The sequence below is a fragment of the Strix uralensis genome, chromosome 13, assembly GCF_047716275.1.
Source record: "Strix uralensis isolate ZFMK-TIS-50842 chromosome 13, bStrUra1, whole genome shotgun sequence".
NCBI classification, from domain to species: Eukaryota; Metazoa; Chordata; class Aves; order Strigiformes; family Strigidae; genus Strix; species Strix uralensis.
The window spans coordinates 8533253-8553230 of NC_133984.1; the positions used below are offsets into that span (position 1 = coordinate 8533253).

Below are 19978 nucleotides of genomic sequence, written 5' to 3' on the forward strand. Positions count from 1 at the left end.
AATTAGCCACCCTAAGATGCCTTTGGGGTGGGAGTGGTTTTGGTTTTAATACATACACACTATAAAGCTTGCATTTAAAAAAATAAATAAAAATAATCACACAATCATCAAATCTTCAGCTACATCTGCGTATTACAGCCATCAGAACAACAGCTATGAAATTTAAACAGGTTCAACTTCAAGGGATAAAATAACCTTATATGGAGATGATGCTATTCTCTCCCCAAACAGCACTTGCCCAAGATTTTCTGATGGTCTTTTCTCCTCCATATCTTGACAGAAGTCAAAACTAGAAAAAAGTGGAAAATATTACCTTTAATTTTTAATTGACATAGAACTGTAAACAAACTGTAAGTTATGTCCTTAATATGACAGTTTTCATATTTCTTTTGGTGGGTCAGTCACTATTAGTAAAAATTTGATTACCTTTGCAAAAAAATCTGACATATATTATATAGAAATATTTCTATTTTGATATCAATTTCAACCAAGATATAGCAAATCTGAAATATCTTTAACAAAATGCACGATGCTTAGTCCAAGAACACTTTTCAAATTTAAAGAAACAATGGAATGTTTCATGTTAAGAAAAAAGAGACTATGCTATGGACTGCCCATTTTTCTTGAAAAAAAAAAAAGTTTCAGAAAAACAACTAGACCCCTTTCTTAAAGGAGTCTTTACAAATAGTATTTAACATGAAACATGTTCCAAAGAAGGGAAGTGCTTTTAATATTAATGTGCCACACTGCCAAATGCCATTCACCAATTCTTTTCAACTACATACAGGCTGAAACAGCTGAATATGGGAGAGAGAACGTAACCATTCTGGATCTTTGTTATTTGAACATGGGTAGCAGTATGTTATGGAGAAAAAAAAAAAATCATTTATCTTCAAAGAATAAGTACTTTTCCTCAATAAGTGATCCTAAATTCAATGGCTTCCATAAAGTTTAATGCAAATAGAGACACCATGAGCTTTTCAAGCTAGTCTCTAGTCTTGCTGCTACTGTTCTACTGCACAGAGTAAGACCTAAAACACCTGCAAGTTTCTCTTTTCTGTATGCCCAACAGCAAGGCTGCAAACCGTAATGTGTACCACTGCTTTGTAGGCCTATAAATATCCGCAAAAGCAGGTAATAATTTTCACAGACTAGAATCAAAGTAAAAAAATGAGAATCAGATACAGAGCTTTGGTGGGAAAAGGAAAAATACCAATGACTTCTTCCAATTTCTTTTAGTTGCCAGGAACAAGGAAGCTCCCGTCTTCCTAGACTTGACTAACAGGAAGAACTTTCAAACGTATCAGTCAATGCTAAATCTAGTACTCAGTTCAAAAAAATGCGCCCCGTTGAAACGCAGCAACCTTCTCTTTAACCATAACAGAGGACGGTCAGGAGGCACAGGTGTGACCTTCATCACTTCCACCTTCTCGTATTTCATTCCTGCCGCTGAGCACTGGATTTATTCTTCCATCCCTACATTCCAAATACTGCTTACAAGAAACACACATACTGTATCAGGAGTTGCAGCGCTGCACTGAGAACAGAAAACAGGCTTTCCAAATGCTTCTGAAAGCCTGTTGCGATGTACTTACGCATCATACTCATACGGCAGAACCGATTCTACTGAGTCCAATCTGTTCACGAAGAGCTCGATTAGTGACTGAAACAGGGAAGGGCAGGAGGAGAAAAAGTATGAAAATACAGACTTGCAAAAACAGATGTGCGGCCAACACGAATCGCATCGCTAGCTGGCAAGAGCTGTTACAAGTTTCGGAGCTCACTATCCCACGGCGGAGTTACCACAGACTTCTGACAGGCCCCGACCGCCGCCGCGGACTGGGCCACGCCAGAGCCGCCCCCCCCCGGCAGCGCCGCCGCCACAGGAGGCTGCACCAAGGAACGAAGCACCGGCGAAGGACCCTCCCGCCGCCGGCTGAAAAGTTCAGCGGGAAAAGGGGAGGGTTTCACCGTAAAAAAACCACCGGGTGCACCAAGGGAAAGGGAGCGCGGGGTGGTTAGCTTCCCGGAGCAAAGGTTGTCGCCTGAGGGAGAACGGCCGGAGCCCGCACGCAGCGGGGCGGGGAGTACTCAGCGGTCTCCCCCCTCGCCGCTGAAACCCTTCCCCCGCTCGGGGTTTCCGCGGCGCGGGGGGGACGGACGCCCGTGTCGGGCCCTCCCGGGAGGGCTCTCACCTTGCAGCCCTCGCTCTCCTCGCCCTCCTCACAGAAGCTGACGGGCGCCAAGCCGGGCAGGTAGAAGGCGGCGCAGAGGGGTGCCACCAGCAAGAGTCCGACCGCCAGCAGCCTCATCTTCCAGCCTGAAGGGGCGAAGGCACCATGAGCCGAGGCTGCAGCCCCGACTCCCCGGCCAGCGCCTTGCAGAGGCGGCCTCAGCCGAGGCGGAGGCCGGTGGCGGCGGCGTCACAAGCGCGTTGGGGCCGCGGCGCCTGCGCGGTGAGGAGGTGAAGCTCTGGGCGCCATCTTGAGGGAGGGCACCCTGAGGCGGGCGGCTCTGCTCCTACCGGAGGCCGCTCTTGGCTGCGGGACGTTTAGCCGGGGTGTCGCCTCTCTCTCGGTGCGGAGGTGGTTTCCTTTCTTGTTGCCTTCCACGCTCAACTCAGCCTTTTTTCCCCAAAGTCCCCTGTGGTGACTCGTACCGGAACGTTTTTTAAGGTGTTAGCCCCCAAAATAGCATTGAAAGACTTAAACTGGATCTTACCAGCTCAGAAATTAGGGGTAGAAATCGAAGATTTTGTATTACAACCTTCATCTGTGACTTTTAAGAATTACACTTGATGATTTTTTTGATGTCTGGTCTAGCAGTTTGTGATGTTTGCAGCCAATGGCAGTGGGATGCACACCAGCTTGTGGTGTCCCGTGGCTCCTTGCTACAACGCGGCCACAGAGGTGCCACGAACGTGATGCCAAGCTCCAGGCTGGCTCGTTCAGGTGGCAATGGCAGGAGCAGCGCTCGGGGACAGCTGCAAAACCTGTCTGAGAAGCAGGATAAGTACGGTGATGGCTGCAAGCCAAGCTCCGTGCTACCATGGCGAGACAGATATGCACTGCTGTCCAAGATAATTGTGCTAAAGGCATTGCTGTTGATACTGGGTAGACAACACCTCCGTCTTCCTCTCTGTATTTCCTATTTAGGGAAGCTGTTGCCACTCTGGTTTCCAACCTGTGACACTACATTTGCATTACCCCTGCAAAACCTCCAACAACTTTACCAAACTCATCGATCAGCAGTGAGTTGCCCTTACCGTAGGATGGCACCAGGCAAAAGGAGGAAGAATAAAGGGTGCATAGTAATTGCTTATCTTGTGTCTTTTCCGCTGAGCCTGGAAAATTTGAGTTGTCATTTCAGGCAGCTCCAGCTATGTCTTAGGAACCTGTGATCCACCTGGTATTGCTAAACTGAAAGGGGCCACAATTATATCCCAAACAGGTGATTTGGGAGAAGCATGTTAGGGAGTTCCAGTTCAGAAATGGTTGACAAAGTCAGTTCCAGAAACAATTATTTTGTGCTGTTCTCATCCACTCTAGTCCGAGTTCTACAGAGGAAAAATGCTGAATTTCTACAAATACCTATCAACTGACAGCTGCCTAGAAAATTGCTCTTTGTCATGAGAGTATTAAATGGATCTTTTCAGTTATTAGTTTTTGACCATATATCTAGAGGGAATTACATTCCCTTTTTTATTCATTCTGAATGAGACTTATGTGATCAGATTATTTATGTATTCATTAGTCCTCATTCCCCAGCTCTCCTGAACCCTTTATCCAGTTTAAACCCAAAGTATAATGAACTTGGTAAAAGGCCAGTATGTTTGATGAATATACACAGCATGGTACAAGGGAGATCCAAAGTACTGCCCTCTGTATGAACAAGTTTGTAGTGTAAATTCAACTACATTGTTAAACATCATAGGATTCATTGAAGAGAGTGACATTTTAGGTGAAAGCTACCATAAAAATTCATAAAATATTACCCTCATGGAATGTTGTCCACCTCTCCCATCTAGTGGCCTCATTTTTGTGGTTATCAGTGAAAAGGCATGAAGGGATCAGCTTATATGTATGTGGGTGTTTTGCTGATTAAGGATACCAATTAAACTCAGACACCAGAGTGAAAAGAGTAGGCTATTTTACTAGTGATAACTAAATAATGCAACAGTAATACAGAAAACATGCAGTAAGAAAAAGACAGAATAATGCACTTAAAGCAAACAAATAGGAAAATACAGGGTAATGCATCAAATCATTACTACACGAGAGAGAGAATAGTGATTAAGAAAGATCCATCACCACTTGCATACGTTACCATCATCCAGATCCGCAGACGCTGGGGAGCCCCGGTTACAGTGAGGATTTGGAGAGCCTGTCCCGGCAAGTGGGAAGTCCTATGCGGTGTGTCCACCCGTAGGTGAGGCATCCAAAGTCGCTGCAAGCGGGTCCAGCCTTATATACCAAAAATCGGCAAGCCAGAATAACTGGCACCTTTGTTTTGAGCGGAAAATATCTGATTTCATTCTCCTATTGGATTCCACCCAAAGCCTGGCCAGGGCTCGGGGGTGAGAACCAAGGGAGTTTCTAACAAGGCCAAATACTTGGGTTCTCAGCCTTGAACAAGGCTGAGAAAGGAAAGTTGTATACATTCTCTTGGCCTTTCTCCTCACTGCTGATTATATTCTGTCTAAGCTGCATCTTTCACTAGTGAGCTTACATATTTTGTTAATGACTACATGCTAAGTTAGCAGCTTTGGCTCAGGGCCTGTTGTTCAGGCTTCAGTATTTCAACGCTTTAGCACTTTTTACATCAGCATAAGTGGGTTGTTATAACCTAGTACAATACCTACTAGCACAATGGTTATCAGTTATAAAATATACAGGATTCATCTATAGGTCAACTCTGGCTTGGGCCTGCTGTCCAAGCCTTAGCACTTCAGTGCATTTATAAATAACATACTTAATTGCATTTCTTCTACTTTTAAAAATGTAAGGAAAATTTTCTAAGCTGTGATAATGCAAGAATGACTCTATCTATGCTAGTTAGATAGCAACTGTCTTCTGTGTAAAGGTTGGTAGAGTTTTTCTGGTCTCTGTTTGCCCAGTTATCCCATCTAAGTCTGTTTCCTATTCTGTAGGAGCCAGTATTAGGACCACTCATTACTATCTTCATTTCCTATCAGAAAATTCAAAGTTGGGAGGTCATTTGCAAAGGAAACTATCATGGCTCTTCAGCCTTGAACTTCTTACTGAATGAAACATATTCAGACTGCTGTTTGTTTTCCGAAGATTTCTGTAGTTTTTCTACAAAAATTCAAACTTACAAAAAAGAAAAAGAAAAAAAAGAAGGAGAGAACAGGGAAAAATAGAAAGATTTATATATCTTGTAATCTTCTAGGAAAAAGATCTGTCTTACTGAACTTGGAGCAAGACCATGCGTAAACTATGTAGTGGAATACAGTAAAATACTGTTCCAGTTTGCAGTGCAGATGGAACTAAGGTTTTGATGAAAAGCCTGATGAAGGTATCTTTTAGGTCAAAGGCCAGAAGAATTTGGCCCTAATACAATTACAGCAGTTACATTCAAATGCTGTTTCAAGTGTAATTATGTTCATCCAATCCCATCTAGCTACATGTACAGTATATGTTAATAAAATGAATCCTGGAGTTACCAATGAAATATTTTACTTTTTAATCAGAGGAGAAAAAAGAGACTTTAGTTTGCATTCACTTATCTGCCAATTACTTGGGAGAAGTCAGCAAATACACTACTGTAGGTCATAGATGCACACTGAGACTCCAGATATAGATGGAGAATATTTTTAGCATGTTTCTTACCAGACTAACAATTCGCTGTAATTTTCACTATCCATTGCAGGGAGGATCTGAGATTTAAATTCTTTTGTATTGAAACTAGAATTTGAACCTTTTTTCATATGATAATTGGATGAGTATCTAGCTATGCCGTTCTTCAGCAACTGCATTGTTATCACGTGCAGTGCCCTCCCACTTCGTTACAGGTCATCTTTCCCTTTTCCCATGCACAGTAACAGCATCCAGAAACTCTTAGCATCTATGCGGGAAAGGTGATCATCTTTAAGTACGTACTACAGTCTAGAGAAGTGTTTGAGAGCTACCTTCTTTTGTATTCTCAGCAGGTCTATGAGGTAGTCTGAAGCAATGTTGTCTTCTGCTTTCCCTAACACAAAGAGCAGTTGAATATCAGTATCTGAGCAGAGGAGACTGAAAAGCTGAAAATCAGAACAGAGTCTGATGTTCTTTTATCAGGATGCAACAATTATGCAGCTCCGCAACTGTAGCAGCACTGGGCAGTACCAGTAGAGTCTATGGACTCTGTGGCACCTCTCAGAAATAAAGGTCTATGGAATACCACAGGGGAGAAGTCCCAGAGAAGTTGAGCAATGTCCATCCCACATGTTAAGAAAGTGGATAAGGTAATATGCTGGTGGACCATATTCTTTGTCTCCTATGACTCTTACAGGCCAACGCAGCCTTAGGAGACTACACCACTGTTTCTGGCTGCTTCAACCCCACCCACCCCCTCCTACTGCTCCATGCAGCACAGGAAGGGGTCGGGAGGGCAGTAGATACAGGTGGGAAAGGCAGCATTTTGTTCCTTTTAGCTCTGTCCTGATCCAATGTTGGAGAAGGTTTCAATATGATCCCAAAAGCAAGATTAAGTCACAGACAAGGTCAAATGCCATACACCCAAAACAGTTTTTATTATTAAAAGTGAAGAGTGGTAATGATAGGCTAGAATGGAGGGAAAAGAAAGAAATCAAGCAAGCATCCAGAATAGAGTTGCAAGAATAATCACCACCATGGATCCAGCAGAGTCCTGTTGGTCTTCAGTTCTTCAGTGGTGGGTGTACAAACAGCAAAGTTCTCTGTCACATTTTAAGCTCATCTTATCAGCTGATTTGCATACTAGACAAAGAGAGGCAGGTATTCCGCGAAATCATTTCCATGAGAGACGAGAAAAAAGGTGGAGCATGGGTTCTGCACATATAAAGAGGGGGAATGGGGTGCACCACCCATTGTCCAGTTGAGAAGTGGTTGTGCTCGCCCTGCCCACTTTTGGTTTTGTCTCAATTCCCACAGATTTGCTGACTTTATGCTTCTTGAGCAATCATCTGGCTTCTGGGGCAAAAATGATCACCTCTTATCAGTTCTTATCACCTCCTCACTGGTGAAGTGGCAAAGCCGTTTGCGAGGCATGCATGGCATCTGGCGTACACAATAGAGCCACAAAGTATCGGGTTTACACAGTGGAGCCAGTGATCAGCAGTCCTTGTGCTTGATGGGAAACACTCGGTTTCATTCAGTCCACGTTTCCCCCTCTTTGAGGCTTATCTAAGGAGTTTGTCAATACAACTGAAAGGGAGTGAGAGGGTGCATCCTTCCATATACTCCTGCTTCCTTGGGTGTTCCTTAGACTAATTACAAAGGCCACAGCTGGTCCTCGATGAATGTTGGAGGCATTACTTACACCACCCCGTGGCTCAAAGCACACACACAAGCAGGCTTTGAGACAATCATTTGACATTTCAGTCTCTCACAAGCTCCCACCAGGTTCGTTGTAGAGCGCAGCCAGCCCTAGGAACTTCTCAATGAAGGCATGCTGTGGTGTCTGTAAGGAAAGGGATTATTGCTGTGTACAAGCAAGAGACCCACTGCCTACTGTGCAGCATGGATACCCTCTGAAAAGCCCTAGGAAAACCCCCCCGGTGCCCTGCCACAACTGATGCAGGTGCTGCACTCTGGAGACCAGCTCCTCAGACCTGCCAGGCATCCCTCCACACCACAGATCCCCAGGAATGCGCAGGGACCGGCCGTTGGCATCCAGTTATCAAACCGGGGACTGTCACCAAAATCGGGAATAAAACTCCTTAATGCTGGGTTTCACATTAATGAGCAGACATTACTTTATTTGGCTGGGGACATGAAGGAATCATTCCACCCATGTCCACCGTATGTTGCTTCAGCCAAACCGTACATCACTGTTACATACTTCTACGTAAAATTTCCCGGAACTAATTATCATATCTACATAGTCATTAAGCGTGCGGCTGTGGGGCTCTGAGGGGCTTCCATAGGGTCTTTGGCAGTCTTAGCTCTGTTTGTTACAGTCCTTGATTACTTACCTAGTTTTGACTAGTTTTCTTAAGTACATTCTGAGATAAAATGGTGTAAACTGTCCTTGCTGATTAAATTAGTAACTATCTTACAACAGGATCAGGGGATTCACTTAAGGTTCTAAATCCCCTGGTTAATCCTAGGGGGATTTCAGCATGGGAACCAAGTGTATTAAGTAATTTACCTGTGATATTGTTCCCTCACTGCACAAGGATGAGTCAGGAGCTATACGAAATCCTAAAACGTTCAAGGAACCTGCAATTCCTTAGCTTTTGCACCTTGTAGAAATCAACTCTAAGGTCCTTCTTCAAGGCGTAGGAGTGGGTGTTATTTACAGGTCCTGGCTGCCAGTTTTTGGTGACCAAGTTCACCGTGCTTCTGGAATTTTTATAAAAAGTAACAAATGGAGATAGACTTGCAAAATAGTTGTCCTGATTAAAAGCCACACAGAATACACAATCAGACAACTTCCGTTTTGGTTTTGTCACTTAGATTTTAAGAACGTAACGGAAAAATCCATTTTTGTTTTTAAATCTAAAGACTGCATGGTGATTAGACTGGGTGACTCTAATAGAACTTGTTGACAGATTAATACTGGTTTAGATAATCCACAGATTCAAATTATGAAAATTTAGCCAATTTATGTATGCAAAAACTTCCTCCTAACTTTTCAGCTATCAGGTTTTAGCCAGCAAAATAAAATAGCCACAACTGAACTTCAGGTATAATTAAAAAATAGTTAAACCGGTGCACAACTTTGTGCTATCAGCAACATATTTTAAACCACACTTCTTCCAGTTTACTGTAAGTCTCGAAGGAAGGGGTATTGACAGACACACATATTAATTAAACTAACTAAAAATGCCTTTAAGGCCGTTTTAGCAGCACGGGGTGAACCTCCCGCACAGACACTTCCCCACACCTAAACTGACCCTCCTGGGAGTGATTTTGCTTCCAAAGTAGTGATGCAACCGGTCCTCCGGCCGGTGCACGCCCCGTCTCCAGGCGGGCCGGGGTGCCCCGGGGACCGCCGGCGGGCGGCTCCCCGTGGCCCCGGGAGAACTGAGGCGGCCCCGGGGGACCCCCGCGCCGGGCGGGCTGCGGCCTCCCCCTGCCGGGCTCGCCGCCGCATGCATCCGGGGCTGCAGCCGGCCGGTGACGTCAGCGGTATAAAGGCCTGCAGCGCCTTTGTTCGTTCTCATTGCGCAGTTGCGGTTCGGTGGGAGCGGAGGTGAGTGCTGCCGGGCTGAGCGGAGCAGGCCCGGGCGGCTCGGGGGAAGGGGAGAGCGGGCCCTACGGGGCGGGAGCGGGCCGCGGAAAGTGACGGCGAGGCGAAAGGCTCGGCCCGCGGTTGAGGGAGCTGGGTCTCGCACGCCCGCTGCTGCGGGCCCGCGGCGCGGCGGAGCCAGGCCTGTCCGCCTGGCCCTGTGTGGGGCGGAGGGAGCAGCGCGGCTGTGGCGGGGTGAGAGGAGGGGGTGTCCCGCAGCCGCGTGAGGCGGGGTGGCCGCCATTTTAGGTGCGGGGGCTTCTGCTCGAGGTCCCGCCGGGTGGGCCTCCACATCCCCGAGGAGGACGAAGGGAGGGCGGCGGCCGCGCCTGGAGGGCCGGGCGGACAGCTCAAAACGGGTTGATGAGCGGTCGGGTTAGCACCGAGGTGGTCGTTCGGCGCCGGGAGGGAGAAGAGTCCCTGCCTAAGGTGTCCGCCATTTTGTGGAGGTGCCTGAAGACCGCGGAGGGTCTGACGCTCCCCCCACCCCTCCCCCGCTCCCCCAGTTTCCCGGCCCGGTGCGCTCCGTCGCGGGCTAGAGAAGGGGGGCTGCCACGGGCGCGCCGTGGCCTCCGGGGCGGCCCGGTCCCCGCCGGTGTCCTGCGGCCCGGGGGCTGCTTTGTCCCTGTGCTCCCGGTGTGCTGGGGGAGCTGCGCAGGCCCTCCTTGCACGCTGCTGCGGGCTTTCCCGCCATTGGGCTGGAGGCATGCGGGGAACGTTTATCCACAGGCGCCAGGCGTTTTGCCAGGCACTTTGAGGTTTTGCTTTGTCTTCGGCTTTTCTTTTTTTTGTTTGTTTTTTTTTTTTTTTGTTTTAGCCTTCCCGCCCCCGTCTTGCCTTAGTTGTGGCCTTGTTATGTAGAACTGCAGGGATAGTCTGGTTTTCTTTAAGGCTGACATGTTGTGCAGGCCAGGACTTTGGCGTAGTCTCGATGTACTTTAAATAATTTGAAGAATGAGCTTAATTTGGAATCTTGGCCAAAGCTGACCTTAAAGTTAATATTTTGGTATTACTTTGACATATTAAGTAAATTTCTTGAAACATATATGACAGGATTTAGACGGACAGAGTTCTTGGATTACCATTGAGGACAAAAAGTAACTCTGAAAGACTTTCACATTCATCAATATCACTTCATCTTAAGAGAGTTCTTATCAGTGCTTTGTTCCGCTTTATAGTGCTTCACATTATACAGTATTTCAAATAGATTAACCGAAGGCAGTACTACTTATAGTTTCTTTAGTCTGAAAATTCTTATTTTTAATGTTCTTTATACCTCATATCTCTTAATTGACATCTTGCTCAAGAAAATTTGCTTGTACTTTTGAGGAATGAAGTCATTTATGAGTGGTATGGAAGTGTCTGTTGCAGTCTGATGTTTTGTTAATAACAACCTTATGCTTTTACTAGGTCATTTGCAGAATCAAAATGGTTGAAGCAGATCGTCCTGGGAAACTGTTCATTGGGGGCCTGAACACAGAGACAAATGAAAAAGCCCTCGAGGCTGTATTTGGCAAATATGGACGCATCGTGGAAGGTAAAAAATTTTCTATTTTAAGATAACAAAAAATAAGCAACAACATAGCTGTGATGACGTTTTTGGCATTGATCATCTGAAATGATGGTGCTTTCATGTCCTCTAAGAAGTTCTGAGCTTAAAAGGTTAAATAAAGGTTAAGTGTTGCTACTTAATTACAAGAAATGGTAACTTGGCTTTATTTTTGCAGTCCTTTTGATGAAAGATCGTGAAACCAACAAGTCCAGAGGATTTGCGTTTGTCACATTTGAGAGTCCAGCAGATGCAAAAGATGCTGCCAGAGATATGAATGGAAAGGTAGGAATTAAGACCAGTTATATATTGCTGTTGCTACTGACCAACAGTATTGATTTTTGAGGTAAATTAACTAGTAATAAAATTTAGGAAGACAGAGGGTTAGAAGACCCTGGAGACAAGTCATAACTTTAAATTTGGCAAAATGTCTTTGTCTCCATGAAGCTAGAATCACTTTCTCCTGATTATGGATTTGACAGTAGAAAGTGAAGACTGGCTGGCAGACAGTTATACTCTCCTTTTTATTTAATGGATGATGGAGGGCTTTTTAGTAGTCATCTCTTTGTTCTTGCATGTCTCCTATAACGTTTTTGTTTTATCATGTTTGAATGCAGTACTGTGTAAGTGATGCTTCAGGGAAGTGGCTTACCTGACAACTATTAATGGTTCCCTTAACATGGGTTTAATGGACTTCCCTACTGTGCTAAGTGTTGATGTACTATCTGGTAATCTGTAGATAACCTCCTACATTTGTGAGTTGCATCAGCAATCTACTTGGCATGTATGAGGACTGTCTTGCCAGTTAATGTGAAATAACTTTGCAGTGAGCCAGCAATTGAATTTGCTTGTTTACACCCAACAATGCAATGATAGGACTTAAAGAGGAAATAAAAATTTAATGCATATGTAATGTCTTTAAAAAGAAAAACCTAGGACTTTGAAGCAAAAGTTAAGTTCCAAGATAAATACCAGGATAGTTAAATAATTGTAGGCTATTGTGATCTGAGTCTGGTCTGGCATGTGTTTGAAAAGCTAGGTGCAAGTTTGCAAGCAACTTAATGGTCAGCAGCTGCTCATCTTCATAGAGGTGCTGTCTCTTTAGGCAGAGAAAACAGTCTTCTCGGTTAACTTGACTTTCAGACTCTGCTCTTTCATGCATAATCTGAACGGTTGTGTTAAGGTCACACTGCATTGGCCTTTTTTTAAGCAGTGTCTCTGAGATGCCATTCATGTAAGGTGAAGAAGCCTCTACTGATTCTGATTGATTCATGCTTGGGATTTTGATAGCTGTTTGTCTTGTTAGTGTAAGACATTGAAGTGGAAGAGAAGTCATTGCAGTCAGTAAATCATAATAAGTACTTGCACTTTGGGAGTAAGAAAAGGAGCTTGCAGTAGTGTTCACAGTGAACACAAATAGTCATACTTGCTTGTTTTGTGTTTATAGCAGGCTTTCTGATGTGTGTACTTAGGTTCTGGGTGCTTCAGGACAACCTCATGACATGTAGTGTTACTTTCTTTGGAGATTTGTTTCCTTTTTAAACAAGTTGGTAGTTTTTGTCAAGGCAGGGAGTGACAAGTCAGATAATGTCCTTTCTGTACCAGCCTAAACATCGTTAGAGGTGCTCCTTTTATTGAACTTATTCATTGTGTAGTTTGCTACAGTTCTGAAGAATTGTTCACTGCAGTTCCTAAATGTTGATTTCCTCTGAAGTAGTCATTACACTGCACCCTCATAAGGTAACTTCAAGCACCAATGACTAGTTGTCAGACTGAAAGTTCAGTCACTAATCCAAAGTGTTTGTGGAGTGCAGCTTTCAAATGAAAATACCTCTGAAAATAATCACCAGCTGTTGTAAATCTTGAATGTTGTGGCATGTGTTTGGTCACATTGGAAACGTTCAGGAAAGTAATGGTTAGTGAGATAGCTAAGTGAGATTGAATGTGGCTGAGGTAATGTCTGCATGTTCTGGAATGCAGTGTCTGCATCACTGTCAAGAAATGCTAGAAAGTACTGCCTTGTGGATCATCATTCTCAAGGTTTCTGTCTTCAGCACTACAAATCTGAAAGTATATTCATCTGCTTTGAAATTTAAACAGCAAATAGCGTATGAAAAGAACATCCTCACTTTGGATTTGGCCTAGAATGACCTCCTTAATACAAACCTTTGGGTGCTACTGTGTATAGTTCCAGTTCTGTACTGGTCTGGCTTGATTGGACCATGGATATGAAAGATGTGGAAGAGGTTCATGAGGTAGTCTCTCATCCTCATCTTCAGAAAACCTTCTGGACAAGAAGTACTGCTTGTACCTCAAAGACTGCATTCTAGATCTGAGGAGGAGTGATGCTTGAGCCATCCTGTGGGAAGAAGAGATCATTGTAATAAACCAGAACTCGGAGTTTTTCTGTCCATTTGGAAATGATGAATTGGAATGCTTATGAGAGTTTCAGGCACTTAAGAAGCATCAGCAGAAGCACTGTGCAGCCAGACAATAGTTCAGTCTGTAAGGAGTTGACCTCTAGTCAGGGGGAAGAGTTCTGCATCACCAGTGGGTTGAATTTCTTCAGAAGGACAGAATAAGCAAGTTGCAGCCAGTAGAAGAGGCTGACTTAGATTCTGCAAGAGTGAATTTGTATTTGATTTTTTGCTTTGCAAATGTTGATGAAAACTTCTTATCCAGCGTCTCATTTCTTTCTGTTTGGGAAGAAAGAGGGTTAATTATACTTCATTCTAAAACGGGACAAGCATAGACTAGTCTTACCTTGCTTGTTGAAGATTAATTTCAGTCCTGCAGAAAGAGGTCAGCAGATGATGATTTTGGAGTGGGAGTGGAGACTTTTCACTTAAATTACTTTCTCTGCAGAATTGGATCAATGTTAGCATGTCTGAGCAAGCACAGAAGAAATGTTAGAAGGTACTTTAGCATAGCAAATTACTAACCTTTAAGAGCAGCCTTAATTCATGGTAGTCAAGCCTACATCCTGGTGTCATGAAATGCACGTGCTTATCTGGACACAAGTGTGAATACTCCAGTAAAGGTCATCCTGTTGCAGTAGACCGTTCTCGTGATCTTTTGATTTTAAGTCCTGAAGACAAAATGGATAATTAAAGAGAGGATATGACCTTAGAAGAAACATCCAGGACAAGCCAAAGATTTAATTCCAGTGTAGACATGCCAAGCCAGCTGGACTGTGTTAAGAGGTTGCAAGCAAATACTACAATCCAAACAACAGTCTAAACTGTACTCAGCGCTACAGAAGGTTGTCTTCCTCTAATCAACAGGAAGTGTTTCCAGTTCTTTTGGTGAAGAAGGAATACAATATGTAGAAGCTCAGCCTGATAATAAATGATTTTCAGTTCTTGAATTTATTGGGTGAAAGGAGGCCCAATTGATGTGTCATCAAGGAACGTGCAGAAATGGTGGAATCACTAACAGCATCAACAGTAAAATGATCCATTGGAGAGGAAAGCCCTGTGTGGTGTTTGGCTGCAGTTTCATGCAAGTTTCTGTAATGGTTTCTTTGGAATATCTGATTTCTGCCCCACTTGCAAAACTTCCCAAATTTCATTCATCTTTTCTGTTGGAATGTTGTACAGTTTGCAGGACAATTCTCTAATTCTGTTTGGTCAAGGTTCCCTTTCTCACTTTACAAAGCTGTATAGATTGTTCATTCCATATATAGGAATGTTTATGATCGCCAATCTATTATCCTTAAATGACTCATATCTTAAATTACTTTCCTGCTTTTTAGCACCAAGGTGACTCCACTTTATGGTGCCCATATCATACTAAAAATGCTACTGTAACACTCTGAATCAAGGTTACAAACACCAACTGTGACAGCTGGTGCTTTGGGCTTGTTGAGAAAAAAAAGTTCCTTATGCTGAGATGCCTTGTGTGTTTTATCTGTTCAGTGAGATGAGACTTTCTTCTTTGAGCTAAGAACCTATAAAATGGAGTTGTCCCCTCTGCTTTAAAATAGAACAAACTTTGACAAATACCTTCTTGCTAACAAGAAAAATAATCTTCCTGGACCTAAATGAAAGGTCTTTTTGGATCCTAGGCATAGCTTTTTAAGACTGCTTGCATAAAGCGGTTTCGAAAGAAACCTATCTTTTGCCTAGGTAAGATGCATAAGTGCAAGGAAATAGGAGGAGAAATTATAAAGAAAACTGTACCTCCTATATAAAAAAGGAAAGAACTTGGATCTAGCATCCAGGTTTTCAGAACCCATGCTAGCAGATGGGGATGATGTTTGGTTTCCAAACTTCAAACTGTCAAAAATCTGCCATGAATTTGAGGGCAGCAGTGGTCATGATGGCAAAGCTTAAGGCTTCAAGACCACTGTTCCTGTTTTGAGAAGGATGACTGAGACAGATGAATGATGATGGCAAAAGAATACAATACAAACTGAGAAGTTCCAGTGATTAGAGGTACTGACACTCGCCCCTGGAATGTTTCAGCTTGTGACACCAAAGGGCTTTTTGAGAAACCTTCCATAAGTAAAATATTTTTACTAAGTCAAAGTCAAGACCAATATGATTTTGCTAGTACTTTAAAGGTTTTTTTTCCTCACAATGGATCAAGTTGGACCTGTGGATATACTGTCAGCAGCTCAGAGTAAGACATTACTAGCAGTCATATTCTTGTTCATTTATTGCTGCAAAGAAGTGTAATAAACAACACTTCCTGCCTGTATAATTAATGAGTTGTCATATCAGAGTTAAATATTTAACTGCTAAAAAAGGCAACTTAAACCATGTTTGCCAGGAGAGGTGTGCAGTAACCTAACTTCAGCAGAGCTTGTGATCTTGGCTCTGCTACAATTACCAGAAGTGTGATGTCTGAAAGATTACACAGAAATTTGATTAATTAGTTGAGTTACTCAATATGTCTTACCACCTGCTCATGTTTGAGGTATAATAGTTGGCTGCAGAGTTCCTGTTATTGCAGGTCTATAGTCTAGAAAAAGCTTCCACTTTTTTCTACAAAAAAACCACCAACCCACACAACAAAACCCCCAAACAAACAAAACCCAAACCACAAAGCACGTCCACTCTGGAAAAGCAAGTAATAGAGTAAATTGTGACAGTCACCTTTTTTGAAAACCCAACTTGAAACAGTAGAAAAGAGGGGTGAATTATCATACTTGGTCTGCTTTGTAGATGCTGAAATTACTTCTAAATACTTCAGTGATCACCGTTTTATCAGGACATCAAGAAAATGTACTAAACGGCCTCCCCATTGCCAGAAATCCCAACTGAAGCTAAGATACCTTCAGCTTAATCCTGTAACTACTGGTGCAGTCCTAGTTTGGTACAAAAGTCCGTGGCAATTGAAAGTAAATTGGAGATCATAAATCATGTTTCATTTACAGAATAAATGACATGGGGCTGCCGTAATCATTGGACACTTATGTTTTCACTGAAAGTCCTTTCTGATGCTGCTCTGTATTTTTTTTCATCAATACCACAAGAATGAAGTACTGTAGAAATTAGGCCCAACGTGCTGCTGAGTACATGGGGACTAATACTGAAGACTGAAATCAGTTCTAGAGTTGCTCTAACTTTATAAAATGGAAGCCCTGTAATAGTGAAGCAAGAGGGGCTTAATTTAAGAAATACAAACATGACTGAGCAGTAAGTAAAGCAGCTTCTTCTTTAGTCATTAGATGGGAAGGCAATTAAAGTGGAACAAGCAACCAAGCCATCCTTTGAAAGTGGTGGTAGGCGTGGGCCGCCACCCCCTCCACGAAGCAGAGGTCCTCCCAGGGGCCTTAGAGGTGCAAGAGGCGGAAGTGGCGCGAGAGGACCACCTTCAAGAGGGAGTCACTTGGGTATGTATTTACCTCTCTCATTATATACTTGGACAACATACAAGAATCCCATTGGAAGATGACAGTAATCCTACTGGAAAAAAAAAAGTCAAACAGCTGAATAGTGCACTCCTTGTTCTTTATTAAAATGATGAAATATGATCTCAGCAGTTTAGTCAAATTTTTGATTAGGCAAGTACACCTTAAGAAAAGGCTTTCAAATATGAAGATTCCCTTCTTCAACTAACACTCCACTTGACTTTTGGCTATGAAAGAAAAGCAAAACTCCTGCCCTGCACGTGAGAAAGGAAGCTTTCTGGTATTCAAGTTGAAAAAGCGATTCTCTTACACCAGGGAAAGGGAACTGCCTTTCATTCTTACTAGCAAGTGGTCTAAGCTTACTAAATTCTGGATCCTTCCAGGTCATAGTGGGAGTTAGGAAAGCTGAGCCTTATTTGTTGTTACAAAATAGTAGTGTGTTGAGTTGAAGCTTTCTGAAGTAGAAGGATAGTACATTACTTGATACTGGATATTCTTTAACTTAAGATACAGCTATTTATTCAGAGACTTTTCAGTATCAAAACTGTTGCTTAAATGAAAAAGCAAGTAGCACCTGAGGTAAAACAGTAAAAGTTGTAATGCCAAAAAACCCCTGGAAATAGTGAAAACTCCTGTCTTGAAGAGTCTGTAGTAGGTTCTACAGACTCTGTAGTGCCTCTGTTCCCTCTCTGTGTAGTATCTTCTCTAGTACATCTTCCCAGGTGGTTCTTGTCTTCTGAGAACAGTAACTTGTTGAGCATTTAAGCTGTGACTGATTACAGATATCAGCTCTCTTTTGCCCTTGTGTCACCACACTCTGTGGCTTTTGGATAAGTTCTAAAAGACAGTTCTTGACAGGAATTTAGGCTGTCTAAAGCTAACTTGGGCTCACAGTTCTACCAGTAGCATCTAATAGTGGCCAAAACACAAGAGAAGGCTTTGAGGTCTAATTTCAGAGGTTTACTGTTGATCACATAGCAGTAATAACAGTGCCTAGGTTATTGTAGTTCAGGCTTTAGGGGCATACCAGTGAATATCACAGAAATAATAAGTTGGTTCATGGCTTATCCTTCTAGGGTCTTCTCGAGGGCCACTTCCCATGAAGAGAGGTCCACCTCCACGAAGTGGAGGCCCTCCACCTAAAAGATCTGCACCTTCAGGACCAGTGCGTAGCAGCAGTATGGGAGGAAGAGGTAAGGACTTCCTGAATTTGTTGCTTGGTCAGCTCTGTAGCACCTTACTCTTTCTTCAGGAATTGTTGCCGATCATTAATTATAACTTAGATCTGCTGTGGCATGGTGTGTTGTCTTTCTAATCTGTTGGTTCTCTCCATACCAATATCATTTTGTAGCCGTTTGGAACAATTTGGTGTGATTTGATGAGTATGTTCCTTCTAGTGCTGCTTTAAAACTCTACAAGCAGAAATGTAAAGTAGTATAAATGTAGGCTACAGAGATAATTTTAAATTGCTATAAAGAGTCTGTTAATACTTGCCTTGGAGTCTTCTGTGTGGCTGAATGCTAATTAAAAAATTTGGGCTGTTTCTCTTAAGCTCCTGTGTCACGTGGAAGAGACAGTTACGGTGGTCCTCCACGCAGAGAACCAATGCCATCACGAAGAGATGTCTACATGTCTCCAAGAGATGATGGCTATAGCACTAAAGACGGGTAAATTCTTTTACTAATTTAATTTGGCTTATTTGTTCAGAGAGGGATTTTGATCCCTGATCTTTTGAGGTGTGACATATGGCTAACATCTCAATTCTTGTTCTCTGTAGTTACTCAAGCAGAGATTATCCCAGTTCCAGGGATACACGGGACTATGCACCACCTCCACGAGACTACGCATATCGTGATTATGGTCATTCCAGTTCACGTGATGAATACCCCTCTAGGGGATATAGGTACCTACTGTTGGATTTTTCTCCCTGTCATTTTATTGTTGCTGTGATCTCACTGATTTGTACTAAGTCTTAGTAGTCTTTCCTCCTATAGTGATCGTGATGGATACGGTGGCGGACGTGACAGAGACTACTCGGATCATCCAAGTGGAGGCTCCTACAGAGATTCATATGAGAGTTATGGTAAGAATCCATTTTGAGGATCATGTAGTAATCTGTACAAGTGTCATAAAATCTGACTTTTACTAGGTTGCTCATGTTTTAGGGGGAAGTGGCACACTTTTTTCCCCCTACAGTGAATGTGCAGTTGTTATCATTTGATCATCTTGTTAAATAAGCTATAAGCTAAAGAAGCAAAGTCTACAGTTCAGAATTGCAACTATCTCTGGAAAATATGGCTGAGTTTCTTCTCTAAAATAACAAGCTGTTCTGGAATACCCAGTAAAGAGCCTGCCTGAATAAACACCGTCTTCATCCCTTCAGAGTCTTTAAATCCACTCACTGCCTGATATGCAATCCCCACTTTAAATACCATTAATGTGGCAGATTATATTAAGAACATCTCAATACATACAAAAGAGTAGCAGTAAACATTTAAATACAGCAATTCTGTAAATTCAGATTGAAATTGTTATATATAACTTATGGTGTTGCCATATTACCTGACCATTGACCCTGCAGGTAACTCACGTAGTGCTCCACCTGCACGAGGGCCCCCGCCATCTTATGGTGGAAGCAGTCGATATGATGATTACGGCAGCACACGAGATGGATATGGAAGCCGAGAAAGTTACTCAAGCAGCAGAAGTGATGTCTACTCAAGTGGCCGTGATCGTGTTGGAAGACAAGACAGGGGTCTTCCCCCATCCATGGAAAGGGGCTATCCACCTCCTCGTGATTCTTACAGTAGTTCAAGCCGCGGAGCCCCCAGAGGTGGTGGCCGTGGTGGAAGCAGATCCGATAGAGGTGGAGGCAGAAGCAGATACTAAAAACACTCTTAAACTTTTGGACCAAGACAGATTACTTCTCAAAACAGAAAAGTGGAAGTTGTTCTATCTTTACTACCAGAGGACTACTAAAAGGAAAAGTTGTTTTTACCTTTTTTATTGTTGCCTGTTAAGTTTTCTCCTCCATGACTTTTATGCTTTTGTGAGGAAAAGTTAAACCAATGTTTAATTTCATTTCAAAATTGTTAACATTTCTTTCAAAAAGCAGATGTTAAATGTATAAAACTTGA

The 19978-nt window shown here is 43.0% G+C and overlaps 2 protein-coding genes and 1 non-coding gene across 4 annotated transcripts in view; 2 read left to right on the forward strand and 1 right to left on the reverse strand.

Moving 5' to 3' along the window:
- The window catches only part of LOC141949066 (transmembrane 9 superfamily member 2-like), a 32796-nt gene extending 30355 nt beyond the window's left edge, over positions 1-2441 (reverse strand). Inside the window, exons 1-3 of the mRNA XM_074882242.1 lie at positions 2196-2441; positions 1596-1663; positions 196-289 (exon numbers count right to left, since the gene is read on the reverse strand). Coding sequence (XP_074738343.1) covers positions 196-289; positions 1596-1663; positions 2196-2312 — 279 coding nt within the window. The 5' untranslated portion in view covers positions 2313-2441. The remainder of the gene's footprint in view (positions 1-195; positions 290-1595; positions 1664-2195) is intronic.
- A 6741-nt stretch (positions 2442-9182) lies between these two features.
- On the forward strand, positions 9183-19978 carry RBMX (RNA binding motif protein X-linked). Of its 2 annotated transcripts, none has more exons than XM_074882693.1 (9): positions 9183-9399; positions 10846-10972; positions 11163-11269; positions 16652-16823; positions 17918-18034; positions 18394-18508; positions 18619-18744; positions 18821-18924; positions 19423-19978. In XM_074882693.1, the coding sequence occupies exons 2-9, from the start codon at positions 10864-10866 to the stop codon at positions 19728-19730; spliced, it is 1158 nt and encodes a 385-aa protein (XP_074738794.1). In that variant the 5' UTR covers positions 9183-9399; positions 10846-10863; the 3' UTR covers positions 19731-19978. The 2 variants fall into 2 exon arrangements, with proteins under 2 accessions (XP_074738794.1, XP_074738795.1); XM_074882694.1 differs by having other exon boundaries at positions 18836-18924.
- On the forward strand, positions 11020-11092 carry LOC141949515 (small nucleolar RNA SNORD61). The gene has a single exon (XR_012630796.1). It is a non-coding gene; the product is annotated as a small nucleolar RNA SNORD61 (small nucleolar RNA).

What these genes read in the sequence shown, in the direction of transcription:
- RBMX (XM_074882693.1), top strand. Translation starts at nt 10,864, where the DNA reads ATGGTTGAAGCAGATCGTCCTGGGAAACTGTTCATTGGGGGCCTGAAC. An exon ending in GGCTATAGCACTAAAGACGG is followed by an intron (nt 18,509 to 18,618) that starts GTAAATTCTTTT and finishes TGTTCTCTGTAG; the next exon opens with TTACTCAAGCAGAGATTATC. An exon ending in AGATTCATATGAGAGTTATG is followed by an intron (nt 18,925 to 19,422) that starts GTAAGAATCCAT and finishes TTGACCCTGCAG; the next exon opens with GTAACTCACGTAGTGCTCCA.